Raw genomic sequence first — 20168 nt, forward strand, 5'->3', positions numbered from 1 at the left:
TGATTGCTGTGGCTAAAACATCCATAACTACATTGAATAATAGTTTTGAAAGTGGGCAACCTTGTCTTATTCCTGATCTTAGTGGAAATGGCTTCAGTTTTTCATCACTGAGAACGATGTTGGCTGTGGGTGTGTCATATATGGCCTTTATTATGTTGAGGTAAGTTCCCTCTATGCTTACTTTCTGGAGAGTTTTTATCATAAATGGGTGTTGAATTTGTCAAAAGCTTTTTCTGCATCTATTGAGATGATCATATGGTTTTTCTCTTTCAATTTGTTAATATGGTGTATCACGTTGATTGATTTGCATATATTGAAGAATCCTTGCATTCCTGGGATAAACCCCACTTGATCATGGTGTACGGTCCTTTTAATGTGCTGTTGGATTCTGTTTGCTAGTAGTTTGTTGAGGATTTTTGCATCTATGTTCATCAGTGATATTGGTCTGTAGTTTTCTTTTTTTGTGACATCTTTGTCTGGTTTTGGTATCAGGGTGATGGTGACCTCTTAGAATGAGTTTGGGAGTGTTCCTCCCTCTGCTATATTTCGGAGGAGTTTGAGAAGGATAGGTGTTAGCTCTTCTCTAAGTTTTTGATAGAATTCGCCTCTGAAGCCATCTGGTCCTGGGCTTTTGTTTATTGGAAGATTTTAAATCACACGTTCAATTTCAGTGCTTGTGATTGGTCTGTTTATATTGTCTATTTCTTCCTGGTTCAGTCTCGGGAGGTTGTGCTTTTTTAAGAATTTGACCATTTCTTCCAGGTTGCCCATTTTATTGTCATATAGTTGCTTGTAGTAATCTCTCATGATCCTTTGTATTTCTGCACTGTCGGTTGTTACTTCTCCTTTTTCATTTCTAATTCTATTGATTTAAGTATTCTCCCTTCTTTTCTTGATCAGTCTGGCTAGTGGTTTATCAATTTTATCTTTTCAAAGAACCAGCTTTTAGTTTGATTGATTTTAGCTATTGTTTTCTTCATTTCTTTTTCATTTATTTCTGATCTGAACTTTATGATTTCTTTCCTTCTGCTAACTTTGGGGTTTTTTTTTCTTCTTTTTTCTCTGATTGCTTTAGGTTTAAGGTTAGGTTGTTTATTTGAGATTGTTCTTTTTCCTTGAGGTAGGATTGTATTGCTGTAAACTTCCCTCTTAGAACTGCCTTTGCGGCATCCCATAGGTTTTGAATTGTCGTGTTTTCATTGTCATTTGTTTCTAGGTAGTTTTTGATTTTCTCTTTCATTTCTTCAGTGATCTCTTGGTTATTTAGTAGTGTATTGTTTAGCCTCCTTGTGTTTGTACACATTTTTTCCTGTAATTGATAGATAGTCTCACAGCATTGTGGTCAGAAAAGATACTTGATACAATTTCAATTTTCTTACATTTACCAAAGCTTGATTTGTGACCCAAGATATGATCTATCCTGGAGAATGTTCCATGAGCACTTGAGAAGAAAGTGTATACTGTTGTTTTTGGATGGAATGTCCTATAAATATCAAATAAGTTCATATTGTTTAATGTATCATTTAAAGCTTGTGTTTCCTTATTTATTTTCATTTTGGATTATCTGTCCACTGGTGAAAGTGGGGTGTTAAAGTCCCCTAGTATTATTGTGTTACTGTTGATTTCTGCTTTTATGGCTATTAGCATTTGCCTTAAGTATTGAGGTGCTCCGAAGTTGGGTCCATAAATGTTTACAATTGTTAATGGATTGATTAATTGGATTGATCCATTGATCATTATGTAGTGTCCTTCTTTGTATCTTGTAATGGTCTTTACTTAAAGTCTATTTTGTCTGTTATGAGAATTGCTACTCCAGTTTTCTTTTGATTTCCATTTGCATAAAATATTTTTTTCCAACCCCTCATTTTCAGTCTGTGTGTGTCCTAGGTCTGAAGTGGGTCTCTTGTAGACAGCATATATATGGGTCTTGTTTTTGTAACCATGCAGCCAGTCCATGTCTTTTGGTTGGAGCATTTAATCTATTTACATTTAAGGTAGTTATCAATAAGTGTGTTGCTATTACCATTTTCTTAATTGTTTTGGGTTTGTTATTGTAGGTCTTTTCCTTCTCTTGTGTTTCCTGCCAACCAAGTTCCTTTAGGATTTGTTGTAAGGCTGGTTTGGTGGTGCTGAATTCTCTTAGCTTTTGTTTGTCTGTAAAGGTTTCAATTTCTCCATCAAATCTGAATGAGATCCTTGCTGGGTAGAGTAATCTTGGTTGTAGGTTTTTCTCTTTCATCACTTTTAATATGTCCTGCCAGTATGGGGATTCCCTTGTGTGTTATTTGTTGTTTTACCTTGCTGCTTTTAATATTTTTTCTTTGTATTTAATTTTTGATAGTTTGATTAATATGTGTCTTGGCATGTTTCTCCTTGCATTTATCCTGTATGGGACTCTCTACGCCTCCTGCACTTGACTGACTATTTCTTTTCCCATATTAGGGAAGTTTTCAACTATAATCTCTTCAAATATTTTCTCAGTCCCTTTCTTTTTCTCTTCTCCTTCTGGGACCTCTATTGTTTAAATGTTGGTGCCTTTAATGTTGTCCCAGAGGTCTCTGAGGCTGTCTTCAATTCTTTTCATTCTTTTTTCTTTATTCTGCTCTGCAGTAGTTATTTCCACTCTTTTATCTTCCAGGTCACTTATCCATTCTTCTGCATCAGTTATTCTGCTATTGATTCCTTCTAGAGAATTTTTGCTTTCATTTATTGTGTTGTTTATCACTGTTTGTTTGCTCTTTAGTTTTTCTAGGGCTTTCTTAAATGTTTCTTTTATTTTCTCCATTCTATTTCCAAGATTTTGGATCATCTTTACTATCATTACTCTGAATTCTTATTCATGTAGACTGCCTATTTCCTCTTCATTTGTTTGATCTGGTGGGTTTTTATCTTGCTCCTTCATCTGCTGTGTATTTCTCTGTGTTCTTATTTTGCTTAACTTACTGTGTTTGGGGTCTCCTTTCTGCAAGTTGCAGGTTTGTAGTTCCCCTTGTTTTTGGTGTGTGTCCCCAGTGGGTAAAGGTCGTTCAGTGGGTTGTGTAGGCATCCTGGTGGAGGGGACTTGTACCTTTGTTCTGGTGGATGAGGCTGGATTTTGTCTTTCTGGTGAGCCAGACTGCATCCGGTGGTGTGTCTTGGTGTGTCTGCAACCTTATTATGATTTTAGGCAGCCTCTCTGCTAACCAGTGAGTCTGTGTTCCTGTCTTGCTCGTTGTTTGTCATAGGGTGTCCTGCAGTGTAGCTTGCTTGTCATTGAGTGGAGCTGGGCCATAGCATTGAGATGGAGATCTCTGTGAGAGCTTTTGCCATTTGATATTACGTGAGCCAGGAGGTCTCTGGTGGACCAATGTCCTGAACTCGGCTCTCCCACCTCAGAGGCTCTGGGTTGACACCTGGCTGCAGCACCAAGACTATGATTGTGGAGGCTTGGTGATTCCAAAATCTGATATAGTAGGCCAGCAGGCCAGAGACTCTGGGAAGAGTTGCAGCCCAAATGAAGGCCACTGGCAGAATCCCTTGAATTTGATTTCTAAGCATATTTAGGGGTTGGGAGAAGGAATGTGAACTTCACTGGAGAAATTTAATTTTAACTCACTAAGTCGAAACAGTGAGTTTTAAAGAAAAATTTCACATAAGCAAAATAATTTTTTCCTTTTTTAAAACTTCATTTTTTCACTCTCATGTGTTTGGGCTGGGTTAGTAGTGAATGGAGATGAAGGGGAAAAAGTCACCTAAAAGATAGCTTTGGAAAGTGAAACAGAGAGGAACTATTCCTATTTTGACTGCTAACAAAAGTCTAGACAAACCATCTATAACTCCTCATTATCTCTGAAGTTACCACTCTGAATATAAAGTGTTAGATACGTAAAGATTTAATACACATTCCCTGCTTTGAACTTTCTCTTCCCTTATGTTTTTCTGTGTGAATTTTTGGCTAAGCTTGTTTTTTCCTTAAGGTCTTTTCACATGTATTAAATTTCTGATAGATATTATAGGATGAATTAAAGATAGGTTATGATTAGAGATTTTATTCCCCTTTTTTAAGAATTGGGCTTTACTTAAAAGAACTTATTGATGCCTGTAAATCATTATTTTCTAAATATTTCAGGGAATTTTGTCTTTACAAGCAGAAAAAATGTATTGATTTTTAAAAAAGATCCAAGGGAAACAACATGCAAAGGATTTATTTTTCCTAAATGAGAAAAAGAAAATTGAAAACAAGAAAATAACATTTACTTCTCAAGTACTCTAGTAGGAATAAGGTTATTATTTAATGTTCATAATGCTATTAAAAAGTAAAACAAATGCAAACCACACTCCTTGTTCCTTGAAGTTTACAGCATGCCATGCTGTGCCTTTAGTGTGAACATTGAAATCACGTGCTAAAACACAGCAAACCCATTTTTACTTTATCCTCAGTTTCCTTATCTGTAAAATTGGGATAAAAATTGGTGGCTGGATATTCTCACAGAAATGTTGTAAGAATGAAACAGATAATGCAAGTGAAAACATGTATTAAACTGTAAAGCACATGTTTTAATTGTCATAATTATTATTTTAATTTTTTTCTAATTTGACACATCAAAGTCAACATCTAACCATATTCTATGCTACCACCAATACAATGTACAATAAACAATGGGTAAATATTCTTCCCTTAAAGCAGTTTACCATTCCTCATTTAATACGTTCAAACATATAAAATTTTCTTAGGGTTATGTATATCCAAATTTCTCTATAGATAGATATGGTTTAAATTCTAATCCAAATAGGTTTTTCTGATTCAGTCTACATAAACAATTGATCTTTGTTTTTTTTTAACACTCACGTTAGTTTAAGTGCCTAGTCTCTAAAGTGCTTAGGAAACTTTGTTAGAGTTTTCAAAGAATTTAAAGCAGAAAAATAAATTCTATAAAGTTTTACCTAGTAATGTCAGTCATTTTCTTCACTCAGAAATATTTATTGATCTTGTCTACTCTATTACCCCTTCTGTTTGTTAGGGGTAGAACAGTAAAAAAAGCAGGCAATTTCTTGATGTGTTCCTTTTAAAAGGGGTAAATAGCTTCTATAAACTATTGTAGTTACTGATAATCTGAGTACACTCAAGTTTATGACTGAATGTGTAAGACTTTCTTAGTAATATTATCCTTTCCAGTTTGGCTGTGATTTAATCAGTAATTTTCAGTAAAAAATGATAAAATATATGTTCGCTACTATTTGCATTTTGTTTAAAGGGAATTTGAGTTCATGAGAAAAATCTAGACAAAACTGAAGTTATGATTCTGTTATATTTGATATAATTAGGATTTTTACATGAAGTATTAACATTTATATGTAAAGTAAGATTTTTTTTTAATGAAAAATAGCATAGGAATATCAGGGTTAGAATTCCAACCATGTTATTAACTAAGTACATGTGTAAATGTGGATATGCAACTCAACCTAAGTTTTTTTCTTCTTTAAAATAGGATGAAATTATTTATCAAGACTCTGTGAGGACACAGAGATAGAGATAATATACATAGTACCCAGCACAATCTTCTGAGCATTACAACTTCTAGGTAAATTTGATTTTACCCTATAGCATGATGGCAAATTCTTCTACTGAAAAGAAAAAAAAAATTTAAAAGCTTACATGATTGTAACTCTTAACTATTGAAAAAGTAGAAATTGATAATTTTGTCAAAAATAGAAAAAAAATCATTGCAAGGAAACTGGAATGCTGTTCCTTGAAATAAATGTATAATCTAACATCAGTTGATTATACAAAATTATACAGCATTCCGTCTGATTTATCTGTTAACATTATGTATGTCTCAGTGGTTCCTTATTGCGGGTCTAATGGTACGTTGTCTATCTGAGTTAGTTGAATACTATATTATTGAAGAGACTTAGCGAATATATCTAAGGGATCAAAACCCATAAATACACATTTTGAATCCTCGAATTATCTTCTAAAATTTGCTTCTGATCCACTCCTTTAAATCATCCTCATAAATTTCTCCATTTCACAAACCTATACACACATCTTCAACACCCACAACCAAATGTTGCCAAGTCCTTGGTCAGGGTAGTGGTTTGCTGCCTTCATGCCCCAGCTGAGCAAATGAGCTACATTCCCCAGCTGCTTAGCAAACACTGTTCACAGGCAGCGAGGGGAAGGAGCCAGCTGGCAAACACCCTGCCAAAGGGCAGCTTCCCTTTGCCTCTGTCTTTAATTAAGAGATGGCAATGGGCCCATCACCATGCAGGAGCAGAGAGGCCCAATGACCTCTATTAGAGCAGGGCAATCACAGGCAGAAATGCCAGCTGGCGAATGTGTGAGCCCTGGAAAGCTCTGCCACCTGTGTCTGGCCAAGAGCCATCCAATAAAATGGTGGTATCATTCTGAAGATTCAAAATGAGCTCTGGAAACCTATCAGGACCCCCACCTCAATACATGGTATAAAAGCTCATTATCCTTTTTTTTTCCTTCTTAAAGTGTTAAAAAAAAACCCAACCTTTTTGTGTATTTTACTGGTGTGCTCAATAATTTTGCTTGGCAAAAAAGTCGGGAATTAGTATCTTCTCTGTAAAATGGAAAACACTGACCAAAAGTTAACTTCCCCAAAATAATATATAAGGGTTGCTGCGTTAAAAGCATGTAGGTAGGCAACTTGTTATTCATTTATTGAGAATATGAATAGAAATCTTTGCTCCCCAAATCATTTTTTCTTACTTTCAGTTATGCAGATAATAGAATGTATTAATACAGCTTTAAATATAAAATATTAAGTGTAAAACCAAATCTTACTGAAATAAATATAAACATGAACTATAAAGAAAATATTTCCACAACATGGATAAAATTAATTAGAATCAACATTAATAGAAAAGGACTATGCCCCACCACTTGTTGAGTAACTCCTTGTTTTAACAGAAGCAGCAGCTTAAAAGAAAAAAAAAAAAGATAAATCCTTGCTCTTAATGAATATTATGTATATGAGACTCATGCATATGCTGGGAAGTAAGAGTAAAAACAATCTAAGGTTACTCATAAGGGGAAAAAAAATCAGGACAATTTCCTTAAAGGCAAAATAAAAAGGATATGGGAGGGGGAAGGGTAAGCTGTGACAAAGCGAGAGAGAGGCATGGACATATATACACTACCAAATGTAAGGTAGATAGCTAGTGGGGAGCAGCCGCATAGCACAGGGAGATCAGCTCAGTGCTTTGTGACCGCCTGGAGGGGTGGGATAGGGAGTGGGAGGCAGGGAGACGTAAGAGGGAAGAGATATGGGAACATATGTATATGTATAACTGATTCACTTTGTTATAAAGCAGAAACTAACACACCACTGTAAAGCAATTATACTCCAATAAAGATGTTAAAAAAAAAAAGACAAACTCATTGGTCCATCTAGTTGCTTCAGGTAAAGAAAAACTATGCAGGAAAACAAGTACTTGTTAAACTTTTAGTCGTCCTGCTGTTGAACTTTATTTCATCTAAGATATGTATATTCAAATATATAGTCTTCATAGTATATTTATTTTAAAATGTCATTATGCACCTCAACTTCTTTTAAAATCAATTTAATTACAATAAAAATCTGGAAACTTAAAATGTTTACAAAAGAATTCATAAAGAGATATATATATATATATATATATATATTTGCCTAGCTTTGCATTAGTATGCAGTAATAAAGCTTACAAAAAACTTGAAAAAGGAATGTAAACATTAATTTAACCAATTGTTTTTGGATACAGCATGTGCTTAAATTGTAGACTTCTAGCATTGGCAATTCAGTTTGGACCACTACTCCCAGAGAAACGGGAATCAGTGAGGGTATTAATATTAAAACATTTTATTTGGTTTACCCTATTTTTTTTCAGTAAACACTGTAAATCTTATTGCAACATAGCTTTGTCTCAGAGGTATTTTCTTAGGACACTCTTGGTGAATAATGTATTAAATAATATATATATTTTTGAAATATAAATATCTTCATTTGTGTTCCTTAATAATCCACTAGTTACATATAATGCCACCAGCAAATCATTCCTAGAGACAACTATTTCAAACATGATAATTGAGCTTTTATTTATCTATTTATAAAATGAATATATGAATATTGTATAGACATCCAAAACCTAAAAAGAATGTAGATAACCTCACTCTCCCCCACATAAACTTGGCTGTTTTGTTCTCTGTTGTATCTTTACACAGGTAATTGTTGAATCAATGATGAACGAAGCAATTAAAAAGTGCTATGAATTGGGACTTCCCTGGTGGCACAGTGGTTAAGAATCTGCCTGTCAATGCAGGGGGCCCGGGTTTGAGCCCTGGTCCAGGAAGACCCCACATGCCATGGAGCAACTAGGCCCGTGCACCACAACTACTGAGCCTGCACTCTAGAGCCCATGTGCCACAACTACTGAAGCCCACGTGCCTAGAGCCCATGCTCCACAACAAGAAAAGCCACAAAGAGAAGCTTGTACACCACAACAAAGAGTAGCCCCTGCTTGCAGCAACTACAGAAAGCCTGTGTGCAGCAACGAAGAACCAATGCAGCCAAATAAATAAATAAATAAAATTTATTTTAAAAAAATCAGTTGCAAGAAAGTTTTTTAACAAATGCTATGAATTACTTCAATGTATTTCAATGTTTTATCTATAATCTTTCATCTATGCATATAAATGGAATGTTGAATTTTTAAGTAACTTTCATTAACAGGATATCCGTATTTCTCATGATACTTTTGCATTAGTATAAGTGGGACCATTCATTTCCCCTCTCGTTTCCAATGTTCTACCTTGGACAATTTCTTAGGTATTGCAGAGTAAGTTTTGAACTTCCACCCTTTTCATTCTTCCCTAAGAGAGAAGGAGCAATGTCTCTGGGAGTTTGGGAGAAGCAACTAGGTAAGTGTGGCTGAGCCCTTCCTTCCCTTCTCTTTTGGGATCTGCTTCTCTGCATTATGTCAGCAATCTTTTATACTCCTACCTCCATAGGACACATACGTCTGGGCCAGGGTCTCCTATCCACCTCTTAGAGACTAGTTTGGGCACTCATCTATCTTTATCTGGTCTATTAGAACTCAGGTTGTTCTAAGTAGTGTATGCCATTCAGATCTAGTCTGTACAAAAAATCACAGTAAAACAGGGTGGGAGTTGTCGCTTCCAACATGGAAGCAACAAGGTGGCTACATATCTAAGCCAAATATTCCAGTCCAGCTTTAGAAATTATAAGTTCATCTTTAGTTTCCACCTGTTTATTCCTTTATCAATAGCTCATTCAGTTGTGGATTCAGCAAAGAGGAAGAGGGATGATTATTGCCTTTAGATTTCAACAACTATTATGCCAAAACATGTGAGAGTGGACCTAGGAGCCAACTCAGTGAAGAAGAGGAAATCAAGAAACTATAGGGAATGTGAAGCATACATTTCCAATTTTATGCCCTCAAATTTTTAAAATAAATTTTATGCTACAGTGTTAGATTTTTGTTATATTTTAAAATTATAAGGTACATATACACCTTATCTGCCTATACTTCCTTAATAGTATAGGTATTATGCAGGGTTACTGGCCATAAGAATGTGTTTTTCCTTGTGGTACACTGCAGTTACTACTGAAGGTTAACAACTCCAGTGTTTGGGACACTTTGAAAATGTCCTATGATTTCATCTTTTAATGCTGTGAACCCTAGTTAAGCTAATGTTAGACTCTACGGCAGTATCCTGGCGGTGTAAATTATTTGGCAGCAGCAGAACACAAATAAAGTGCTCCCTGTACACTTCCAGCTTTCATAATCATGACTGCAAGTGAATTGTCATTGATTTACACATAAAATACCAACACGCTTTTCTATAAATTGGATAACTGCAGTTTCTAAAATTAAAAAAAAAAAAGAAGAAGAAAAGATATTCTTTATTCTTAGTCCCACCTTTTCAAAATATTTGATTTCATACTCCAGGATGATTCCATTGGGGCGATCTGGCTCTTGCCAAGACAAAGAGATGCTGTTTTTTGCAATTTTCCCCTTTTTCACATTGGTGACTGGAGAGGGAGCTGCAAAATAAAGAGTAGCATGATTAACAGAGCCTTGAAATTACACCTGTCTATAATGTATATTGGGCATTCTTGACATGTAGAATAATAAAAATCCCAAATAATTAAATTTTCATTTTACTTGGAAACAATTATACTTTATATACAATTTTTACAGATTTTGAAGTGTTTTAAAAAAATATAAATCAACTAATATCCTGAGAATTTTCTGTAATAAAATTGTAGTCACATAGAATCTTAAGTCTACATTTTCTCTATAAAGTTTAGATACATAAACTATCTTACTTTTGATAAAATAAAGATGTTCTTGATGACCTTATGTATATTCTATATTCCTAAAATTTGTGGACTCTGTATAATATATCCCATTACACTAATAATACATAATTATCTATATTACCACATTTTTACAGCATTAAAACTCTTATAATTTCTTATTTTTGAAATCATATGGGTCCTATAACCACTGAAATTCATACATTAAATATAGTGGAGTTTTTCTTAAAAATATGCTATTAAATGTGTTAATATATTGAAAACAATAGCAAATAAAAGAGACATTTTCCTTCATTTCCATTTCCCCAAATATTTCAATAGAAATCACAATCGTTTATGGTGTTCATTGCTATTTGCCAGTGTCTATTAAATGACACTGATGAAAATAGAAAAAAGATATGCTATTTTAGGTATATCTGAATATTTTGAATTTGAAGTCACACACATATGAATATTTATTTCAACATCCATTTTTTATCAATTTGTTAAGACTTGTATAGACTCTCGGTTTGACACCATAAAGAGGTATTGACAAATACTTTTCTTGATGTAGATAACCTTTATTTTTGTAGTTTTCAGCTTTTATAGACAACCAAGGAAAAAAACCATCATGGACTACTGGATGGTATATATATATATATATATATATATATATATATATATATATAATATATATATATACACACACACACACATATATATATGTGTGTGTGTGTGTATGTATAAAGAGATAGAGAAATAATATATAATATACATATTTTATATATAAAATACATATTTTATAACGTATATACATTATATATACATATATATTTATATAATGTATACATATAATAAGATGGAAAAGAGGTCAGCCATAGTGAATAGTGTATAACCACAGGCTTAGCCCTATGTGAACAGTATTAGACATCTGGTGAGATTAAAATTTAAAGATATGTTATATACATATATATGTATAGTATTTCTAACTATTTTAATTTCCAGCAGTGTTCAGACAAAGTAATACACTCTAATTCGTCATGTTTAGTTATTTTTTCTACACCTCCAAAAATGTAATCAAAGCAGAGGCACCACTTTGAGCAACAGACTGCAAGAACAAAGTTTAGAACTGTTTGGTGAGCCCCATACTGGTGTGACAAGGGTGTGGGGAAGAGGCTCATCATTTAAAAACAGAAGTGAGATCCTGTCGCTTCTCTGCGTCTCTCTGTTTCACTGCAGAGTGAAAGCCAAATGTGCAAATGCATACAAGCATCACTACCGTTTGGCTCTCTACATCTCTGACCTCATCATCTCCTGCTACCCTTCTTCAGCAGCTCTACCCAGGCTGGCTGTCTTTAGGCAATTCTGACACACTACTGCCTAAGGATCTTTGTATTTGCATCCTATTATTCAGAGGTGCTTCTCACCCTGACTTCTCCAGGGCTTTCTCCCTGCTCTGGGTTTCTCACTGAGACCTTTCGTGTCTGTTCTCTACCTCAGTCCCCCTCACCTCACCATGCCCTCTGTTTCTTCAGTGTTTTATTTTTCTCCCTAGTTCTTGAACTTCCACCATCTGATATTCATATCTTAATTCTATATTTGCTTTTTTCAGTCCTCTCAAGTAAAATGTAATTTTTATGAAAGCAGGAATATCGTTTATTTCATTCACAGCTGAATCCCTAGATCTAGAACAGCACCCGAACAGAGAAGGATTCCATAAATATGTATGGAATAAATGACTGGTGGTAAAAAATCAAATATAGAGAAAACCTTTATTTTTTATTATGTATTATGTCAACAAACTCATCTATGAAACGTGTGAAGTGTCTTTCAATAAAATTAAAATAGAGACAGATATACTCTGTAAGAGCAAAATTTGTTAACTAGTGTTTTCTAGTGTTTTATGTACTCATAATAGGGTGATGATGACTTTGGTACTATAAAATGTACTTTTATTCTTTTAATCATAGCACTTTTTGTGGTATTCAGATTCAGAGGATGCATAATTTCAGCCTTATCTGCTTTTCTTAAACATGTCCAGCTCCACAAATTTTCTGGACTACTACAGAACACATAGTGTGCATACAAAGCTAAAATTGTCTAAAAGAAGTTTTGAAATTGCAGTGTATTTACTTCCACAGAAACTTCACTGGACTGGTGGTTCTCACAGTCACATTTTGGCATAAGTTCAAAGTCCCTATTGATTCCCTCATGAGGGAAAAGTCATGCCATATTTGGTATTGTGGACAAAGCATTCAGAAGACATGGAAACAAGAAAGAGGAAGCTATAAGCCCCCTAGCTCATCATAGTGTTTGTAGCAAAATAGCAAATTTACTGACAGAAACAGGAACAGAGAATTAAGGAAGACAGTAGAATTTTTTTTAATGTACTTTGTTCAGTAGTGAATACCTTTATGAATTATCTTAAATTATAAACTATACTCACTTTCCCATTACCACTACATATTTTTTGCATTATACTTTAGTAAAGATCCAGACAAAGACTGTCTTTAAAGTTCTTCACTCATTTTACTACATTGCAAACATTCTCATTTTGATTGATGTATTTCTTGTAGGTAGCTATCAGTTTTCACTTAATAAATTGATAGTGCTGCCAACTTTCTATTCATAATTGCATTTAACATGTATGCTCCATGAAGACAGGGATTAATTTGGTTTAGTTCACTGCTATATTCCCGGCACCAGAAAATTACTTGGCATATAGATATTTCATAAATTTTTATTGAATGGAAACATGCATGAATGAATGAATGGGAAATACATACATCATCATGTATCATTCAAAACCGAGTTTTTCTCATCTTACTTGCATATACTGGGATCTTATTATTTGGAGATTTATGCTTTATTTTAAAGCAATCAATTCTTTAATAAAATAATCAACCATTTCAACATGAAGCTATCAAATAAACATCAGCACAGACATAACCAGCCTAAAGCGGAATTCTTTGTTATTTACTTACATCCATCAAAGTTAAACATAAACTGTATGGCTTTCAAAGACTGTTTGATTTAATAAACACCATTGTTTTCCAACTTTGTTGTCTCAGAGGCTAAATAATATCCTTTAAATCATGGTTCAGAATGGAGGGAGAAGAGGAAACCACTTCTCAGCTCAGAGTAATTCAAGAATAATTTGCTCTGTGACGGGACCATCTCTGCATCATTTGTGTAAAGCTGATCAAAGTGGGGACACTGACAGCTCCTGGAGACACAATGATGATGTGCAAATTGTAAATGTAAGCACTCTTACCCTACTGCAAAGTATTTTACAGATAATATGTACATTAAAATAACTGTAACCAGATTTGTCAATTGCAGGGCATGTTTAATTTATTTCATTCATCTCCCTCACTAATACTGTCTGCTCATTCTTTATCTACTCAACCATTTATTAAGTAAGCCTGGAACAAAAGGAGAATTATGACACAGAGCATTGCTTCTTGTAAAATTGCACTGGATGATGTTACATCATAAAACTATTACCATCCTAGTGTAAGAAGAACAAAAATACTAGGAATCGAGTTGTGAATAGAAAATAATTTACATAGCTTCTAAGTTTCATCTTATGTGGAAACATCCCAAATTGTTTCTGTATTGTAGCTTCTATATTGGAGGTGAACTTTGAATACCACTATAATAAAGCAAGATATTTATCCCTTAGTAACATTTCCCATTATGGGCTAATTTGTCTAATTGAACTTAAAAAACTTAAATTGAGAATGTTTTTATATTTATAGAAAGATTATTAAAGTAGTACAGAGAGATTCCCTGTATCCCACACCTAATGTCCTCTATTAGAAACATCTTTACAAAAAAGTGGATATATGTATAACTGACTCACTTAGTTGTACCACAGAAACTAACACAACATTGTAAATCAACTATACTCCGATAAAAATTTTTTAAAAAGATGTTGTAAGATGTTTCCTACAACAGTACAGTATATTTATCACAATTAATGAACCAATATTGGTACATTATTATTAATTAAAGTTCATTTTTATTCAGATTTCCTTATTTTTACTTATTACCCTTTTTATACCCCAGGATCACACTCAGTATCTGCCCAAAATATTGTCTCTTCAACCTATTTACTTATTTGTTTGTTTAATCATTTATTTATATTCATGCGGAGTACGGACACATGGGTTTTTTATACTTTAGCTTATAATCTAATACTTTATTTTTTACTCATATTGTTAAAGGTTTGGCCATTGCTTACTCTTTCAGTTAGCTCCTATGTCTCTTTGACATACCCCTATCATCCCGGGTTTTTCTGTCTGTTTTCTACATCACTTTCTTTCTCCCCGGCACTGCAAGACCAGATGCGCTAGGTCTATCTTGTTTATTTACTGTCCTCAATCATAGAATAAGTAATTTCTCCTAGGAACACTGGTTTCTTTTATTGGAGAATTCCAAGGTCTGGATAAGTGTGCTCCTTGCTACTGGGGTTTTGCTTCTTGGCCCTCTCAGCTGGCAAAGCCAGGAAATAAATGGGTGTATGTTAACCTGTGTATATCTGTAAACATTTCTAAATATAACTATATGTGTGTGTGTGTGTATATATATATATATATATATATATATATATATATGTTAAGCTAAACATAAGTGTAAACTGATGTCACCAACTCTAATCAGTTATCACACAGATTATTCTATCTTCTTCACCCTATCTGTAACCTCCTACTTCAACAGTGGCTCCCACCATCTGCCATCCATTTGCTTAATTGTTTAATTCCAGTATATATATCTAGTGGTTAAAAATTGCCAATCTGTGTCTGTTTGACTTATTGATAATTATATAATGTAGAAATCTCTAACATCTCAATGGCACAAGCAATGACATACAAAAGTCTGCTGTTATGTAAAACAGCATATCATCCTAACTTTTCAAATATAGAAGCTAGTTTAGGGCACAGTGTCCTTAGATGGGAAGGGATGCCATGACACAGACAGCTTTGAAGTCAAGCAGAATTGGCTTCAAATCCTTTGGCAACCAGCCATCTCCTAGCTGAGTGATTCTGTTTAAGTTACTTAACCACTATGAATGTAAATTCTATCTTTAAAATAGGAACAATGATACAAACTTTTTATAAGACTGCAGTCTGATTCTGTATTACAGTACAGGTATAGGGTAGGTACCAATTAAGTACTGTTTGTATTAATAGTTTTAAAATATTAGACAATTGTTTAAGAAGACTTCAATAACAGATTCTAACTCCTTAATCCTTTCAACCTTTCATCAATCAAAATTATATGTAGCCTATTCTCTAAACTTGACACTGTTCTAAATGTTGGGGGGGTGAGATCAAAAGGCAAAGTACCTATACAGATAAGATATTTAATTTTCAACATCCAGTGGATTTCACAACTCTACATAAATAAATAGTTATAGGTAAACTTCCTTCATCATCGCAGATTTTTTTAAAGACCTAAAAGTGTTGAATTTTTAATTGCTAATTAAATGACTAATAATTCACTTAATATAGATTGATGTGTGTCTCATTATTCAAAAGAAAGTTATCATGATGAAAACATGAAACTTAATTGTGTTACATGGAATAAGAAAATACCATTCATTAGTCCCTGTACACAATGCTATTTGTGTAGACAAAAATAAACTATAGATAGACTCAAGTATTGGTTACTTACATTTAAAAAAAACAAATAATACATCTCTATGTATCAATATTTGACCTAGCCACATAAACTTTGAATCTTAAAGCACTGAGAAAGATAAATAAGGTAATATTGAAATCTTTTCAGTCTGTGACAATCCACAAATGTGTTAAAACTTTCTCAGATGGCACTTCTTTTACTTTCCTCCAAAGGTCCCTCCACATGAGTAATGTATTAGTTTATTTATACACAAGCTTTAAAAATACATGTATCTTATATTTAATTCCATAGGTCAAAATCTGGCCAAGTGGATTGTCAATATCTGCCAGCTGGAAGCTCCCACTCATCTCTGCCACGCAGTTCATCATATTTAGGTGTTTCTTGTTACCCAGATGGGTCTGGGACAGTGTTTTTTAAAAATACAGATTATTAGGCTTCACTCCAGGAAATTCTGACTCAGGAGGTCAGAATGGGCCAACGATTCTGTGTTTTTAATAAACACTCTAGCTGAATTATTTTTTCAGTAATTTTGGGAAATATTGAAGGCAACCATACTAGGATCAGTTCTTTTAACAAAATTATACAAACCTGGAAACCTGAGGCAAGAAACTGGATCAGTGTTGTTTTGTGAACTGTTGACTTCTTAAACCTTTGGCTCACTCTAACTGCCTTTTTATCTTGATGTCTGATACCATATTTGCCTTTCTTCATTTGGGAATTGTTTCTTTTTATATTTTCCTGACCCATTAGTACTTTTTTTGTAAACTGATTTGTTTGTTCATTCAAGCAATCTGTTTTAGTCCAACCAGACTATAATCTCCATAAAATTAGAAAACTCTTGTGCCTTTTTCACTATTGTCTGCTTAGTTTTTAGAACAGTTTCTGGATGATCCTAGGCACACACAAATTTTGATAAGAGGTGAATACTTATCCACATTCTATTACAATAGATTTTCTAGAGTTTTAAAATGAAGTCATACCGTATGTATTCTTTTTAGTTGGATTAATAAGGGACATGAGTAAACTTGCTGAGAGAAATGGATATGATTGCTGTCTTATTTGTAGTGATGTTTCACAGGTATGTAGATATGCTAAAACTTATCAAATTGTACACTTTATGTGCAGTTTATTGTATACCAATTATACACCAATAAAGACACTAAAGTGTATGTGCATGTATGGGTTTGAAGTGAAAAGCATATGTGCCCAATGCCCCCCCAAGACTATTTATCAAAATGTGAATTAGTTAGAAAAGTGTAATAAAATAATATTGAAAGTTTTATTTTTGGGAAAAATTTGAATCTATTTATATAGGTTAGTTATAATTGAAATTTAGTGGCTTTAATAAAAATTCTATATGGATAATTACTTGTTTGCTGCTTAGGTAGACTGAAATAAATATTATAAAAATTAATGACTACAAGCTCTTGTTACAGACTTGATATTTTTGTCTTTGTATTGTACCATACTCTGATGATACAATATAAATGAAAGTTGTAAATGTATGTCAAGCTATAATAGACTCTTAACTTAAAATCAATTTTAAGGAAAATAAATGGTAAATGTTTAAATCATTCATGAGAAATGGCAGGAAGATAAAATAAAATAGAAAGAAGTGTGACCAAAATTATGTTGCCTCGGTGTCTGATGCAAACTGACACTATATCATCATCTATCCTCACATTATGAACAAGCATTTGGAATACTGTGCTTACTTGAATTTTCCCTATATGTGAATTTTCACTTATTTTCTTTCTAAAACAAAACATCTTTTAGTCTCACTATTAGCAAAACTTCCACATTTTTTAAAAAGGTAGAATCATCTAAATATTTTACATTATCTGATTTTTACATTATCATAACACTTCTATTTCTTTATATAATTTTAGACCATCTTTTGAAAAATTTCTACCCCAAGGTAAAAAGCAAAAAATGATTTTATTTATATGGTAGTGCGCTTAGTGAGGGCAGGGACAATTCCTTAATTGTATGGTTTCCTTCCAAGTGCAAAATGCTGACTGAAATGGACCGAACTGACATGGCAGCAATTACCAAAGGAATGGTTAAGAATGTCTATATATAAAAGAGTTGTCTGTCGGGCTCAATTCATCCTGGAAGACTTTTAAAAATTTGTGTTTTTTTTTTTTAAACTGAAGTTATTTAAAATTTTGTTTGATCCTGATCTTGCATTTGTACCATCTGTTGGACAGTAATTTCCCCATCGTTGGTCACTTTGTGCCATTTCTGTTTTTTTGTTGTTTTTTTTTGTTTTTTTGCGGTACGCGGGCCTCTCCCGTTGCGGAGCACAGGCTCCGGACGCGCAGGCTCAGCGGCCATGGTTCAAGGGCCCAGCCGCCCCGCGGCATGTGGGATCCTCCTGGACCGGGCCACGAACCCGTGTCCCCTGCATCGGCAGGCGGACTCTCAACCACTGCGCCACCAGGGAAGCCCGCCATTTCTGTTTTTATAATTAGGTGGGGGAAATCATAAACATATTTAGAGATTCCCCCCCAAATCTCAGTTTTAGCTAATGTTACTATTATTATTACTATTAAAAATATGATCTATGGAGAGTAATTTGTCAGCAATTGCCTTATAATTAAGCCAAAGTTTGGACAGAATTTTACCTCTGTGTACATGAATATGTGTGTATGTGTGTGGGTTTATGTAGTTTAATGAAATGTAGATACATCCTTATTTCATTATATTTTTATATATGTGTATATAAAATGTGTATATTTATATATATACATATGTCTATATCTGTATATATAACACTCTATATATACATATACATATATACATAAATAGCAAGAGAATAATGTGCATCTTTTGTATAGCTGGTTTAATGAAACTACATATACTGACTACTCTGCTTACTTGCTTTTGAGTACATATATATCATTTGAACGTAATAAGCAATTAGATTTCCTAATGTAAATGAGAAATGCAGTTGCTGAATTAAATAATAAACATATCTGAAATTGTCAAAATGGAAAAGTGGGACAGATATTTTTAAATATGTACATGTTCATTGAGTATTATATTGTATATTTTATATTTCATACTATATGTAGCATATAAATGATAGATGTATACACTTATTCTATACTTAATATATATTTATTACTATGTTGTCATTTGATACCACCAGACTAAGAGAAATAACTACAGTGCATTCTCATCACACCTGGTATCCATGGTCTCTTCTAAAGAAAAAAGGCATTTTAGAGGTTTCTTTCTCAAATAAAAATTCAATCTGCTCATTTAGACAAAACCTACAATCCCTCCATCTTAAAAGCCTGCACTGGATCTTTTGATATATGATCAAAAGACCATTCCAAAAAAACTGGCTTTAAATGTCAGTACTTATAGAGAGATGACATCCTTTTTAATAAAAAGAACCTATGAACTGAAATGTCCCATTAGGTATAGTTTGTTTTTTATCAAAAACTTGAAAATCATAAGATACTGAAAATAAATTGTTTTCAGTAGGAAATAAAACAACTTAATTGCAAAGAAGTAATTTTGATGTGATCAGACTTAATAGTATTAACCATATGCATCAAATACCGTTTTGAAGACATGTGCACAATGATGCTAATTAGAAAAGAAAATGGCGATAATAAAAAGAGAGAACTATACCACTGGCATTTATAGTCAATGTTTTTCCGATACAATCATGCAAATTACAAAACAAATATTAAATGTAACAATGTGTAAAATGACACATGCCTCTTTATGAATTAATCCCACACCAAATAAACTATCATAGAATTTGTTTTTCATTTATTACTTCTTATTACCCTATAATAGAATTTTTATTACACAAAATGGCCTTACTATCAATGACAATTTAATCTTAACCACAATATTCATTTTATGATAAACAGAATTTAAATAGTTTTTACAATATCCTTTTAAAATAAAGTGGGGTTATATTTAGCAAGTAACATGGCACAGTTGGAAAACTTTAATCAACACAGTATTCTTCATATACATTATATCCAAGGGAATATAGTACCATATTTAATTTTAATCAATTTTACCAACTTTAATCAATGCTAAACCTCAATTATAGGATATGACAATTAGTCTTATAAAGTGGATAAATAGTAATTAGGTCAATAAACACACTCATAACTCATGTTTTTTCATAAGAGAAAAATTAATCTCTTCTTATAAATCCATATTATGTAAAGTCTTGTTTACCAC

At 33.3% G+C, this 20168-nt stretch overlaps 1 protein-coding gene across 3 annotated transcripts in view; it reads right to left on the reverse strand.

Moving 5' to 3' along the window:
* The window catches only part of EPHA5 (EPH receptor A5), a 331428-nt gene that overhangs the window by 106127 nt on the left and 205133 nt on the right, over window positions 1-20168 (reverse strand). For 2 of the 3 annotated variants that reach the window (XM_073805308.1, XM_073805307.1), the window contains one exon: window positions 9928-10052. In XM_073805308.1, the coding sequence (XP_073661409.1) occupies window positions 9928-10052 (125 nt within the window). Of the gene's footprint in view, window positions 1-9927; window positions 10053-20168 lie in introns of those variants that run through there. The other variant, XR_012332013.1, reaches the window with a different exon arrangement.

Source organism: Tursiops truncatus, chromosome 5 (genome assembly GCF_011762595.2).
Source record: "Tursiops truncatus isolate mTurTru1 chromosome 5, mTurTru1.mat.Y, whole genome shotgun sequence".
NCBI lineage: Eukaryota > Metazoa > Chordata > Mammalia > Artiodactyla > Delphinidae > Tursiops > Tursiops truncatus.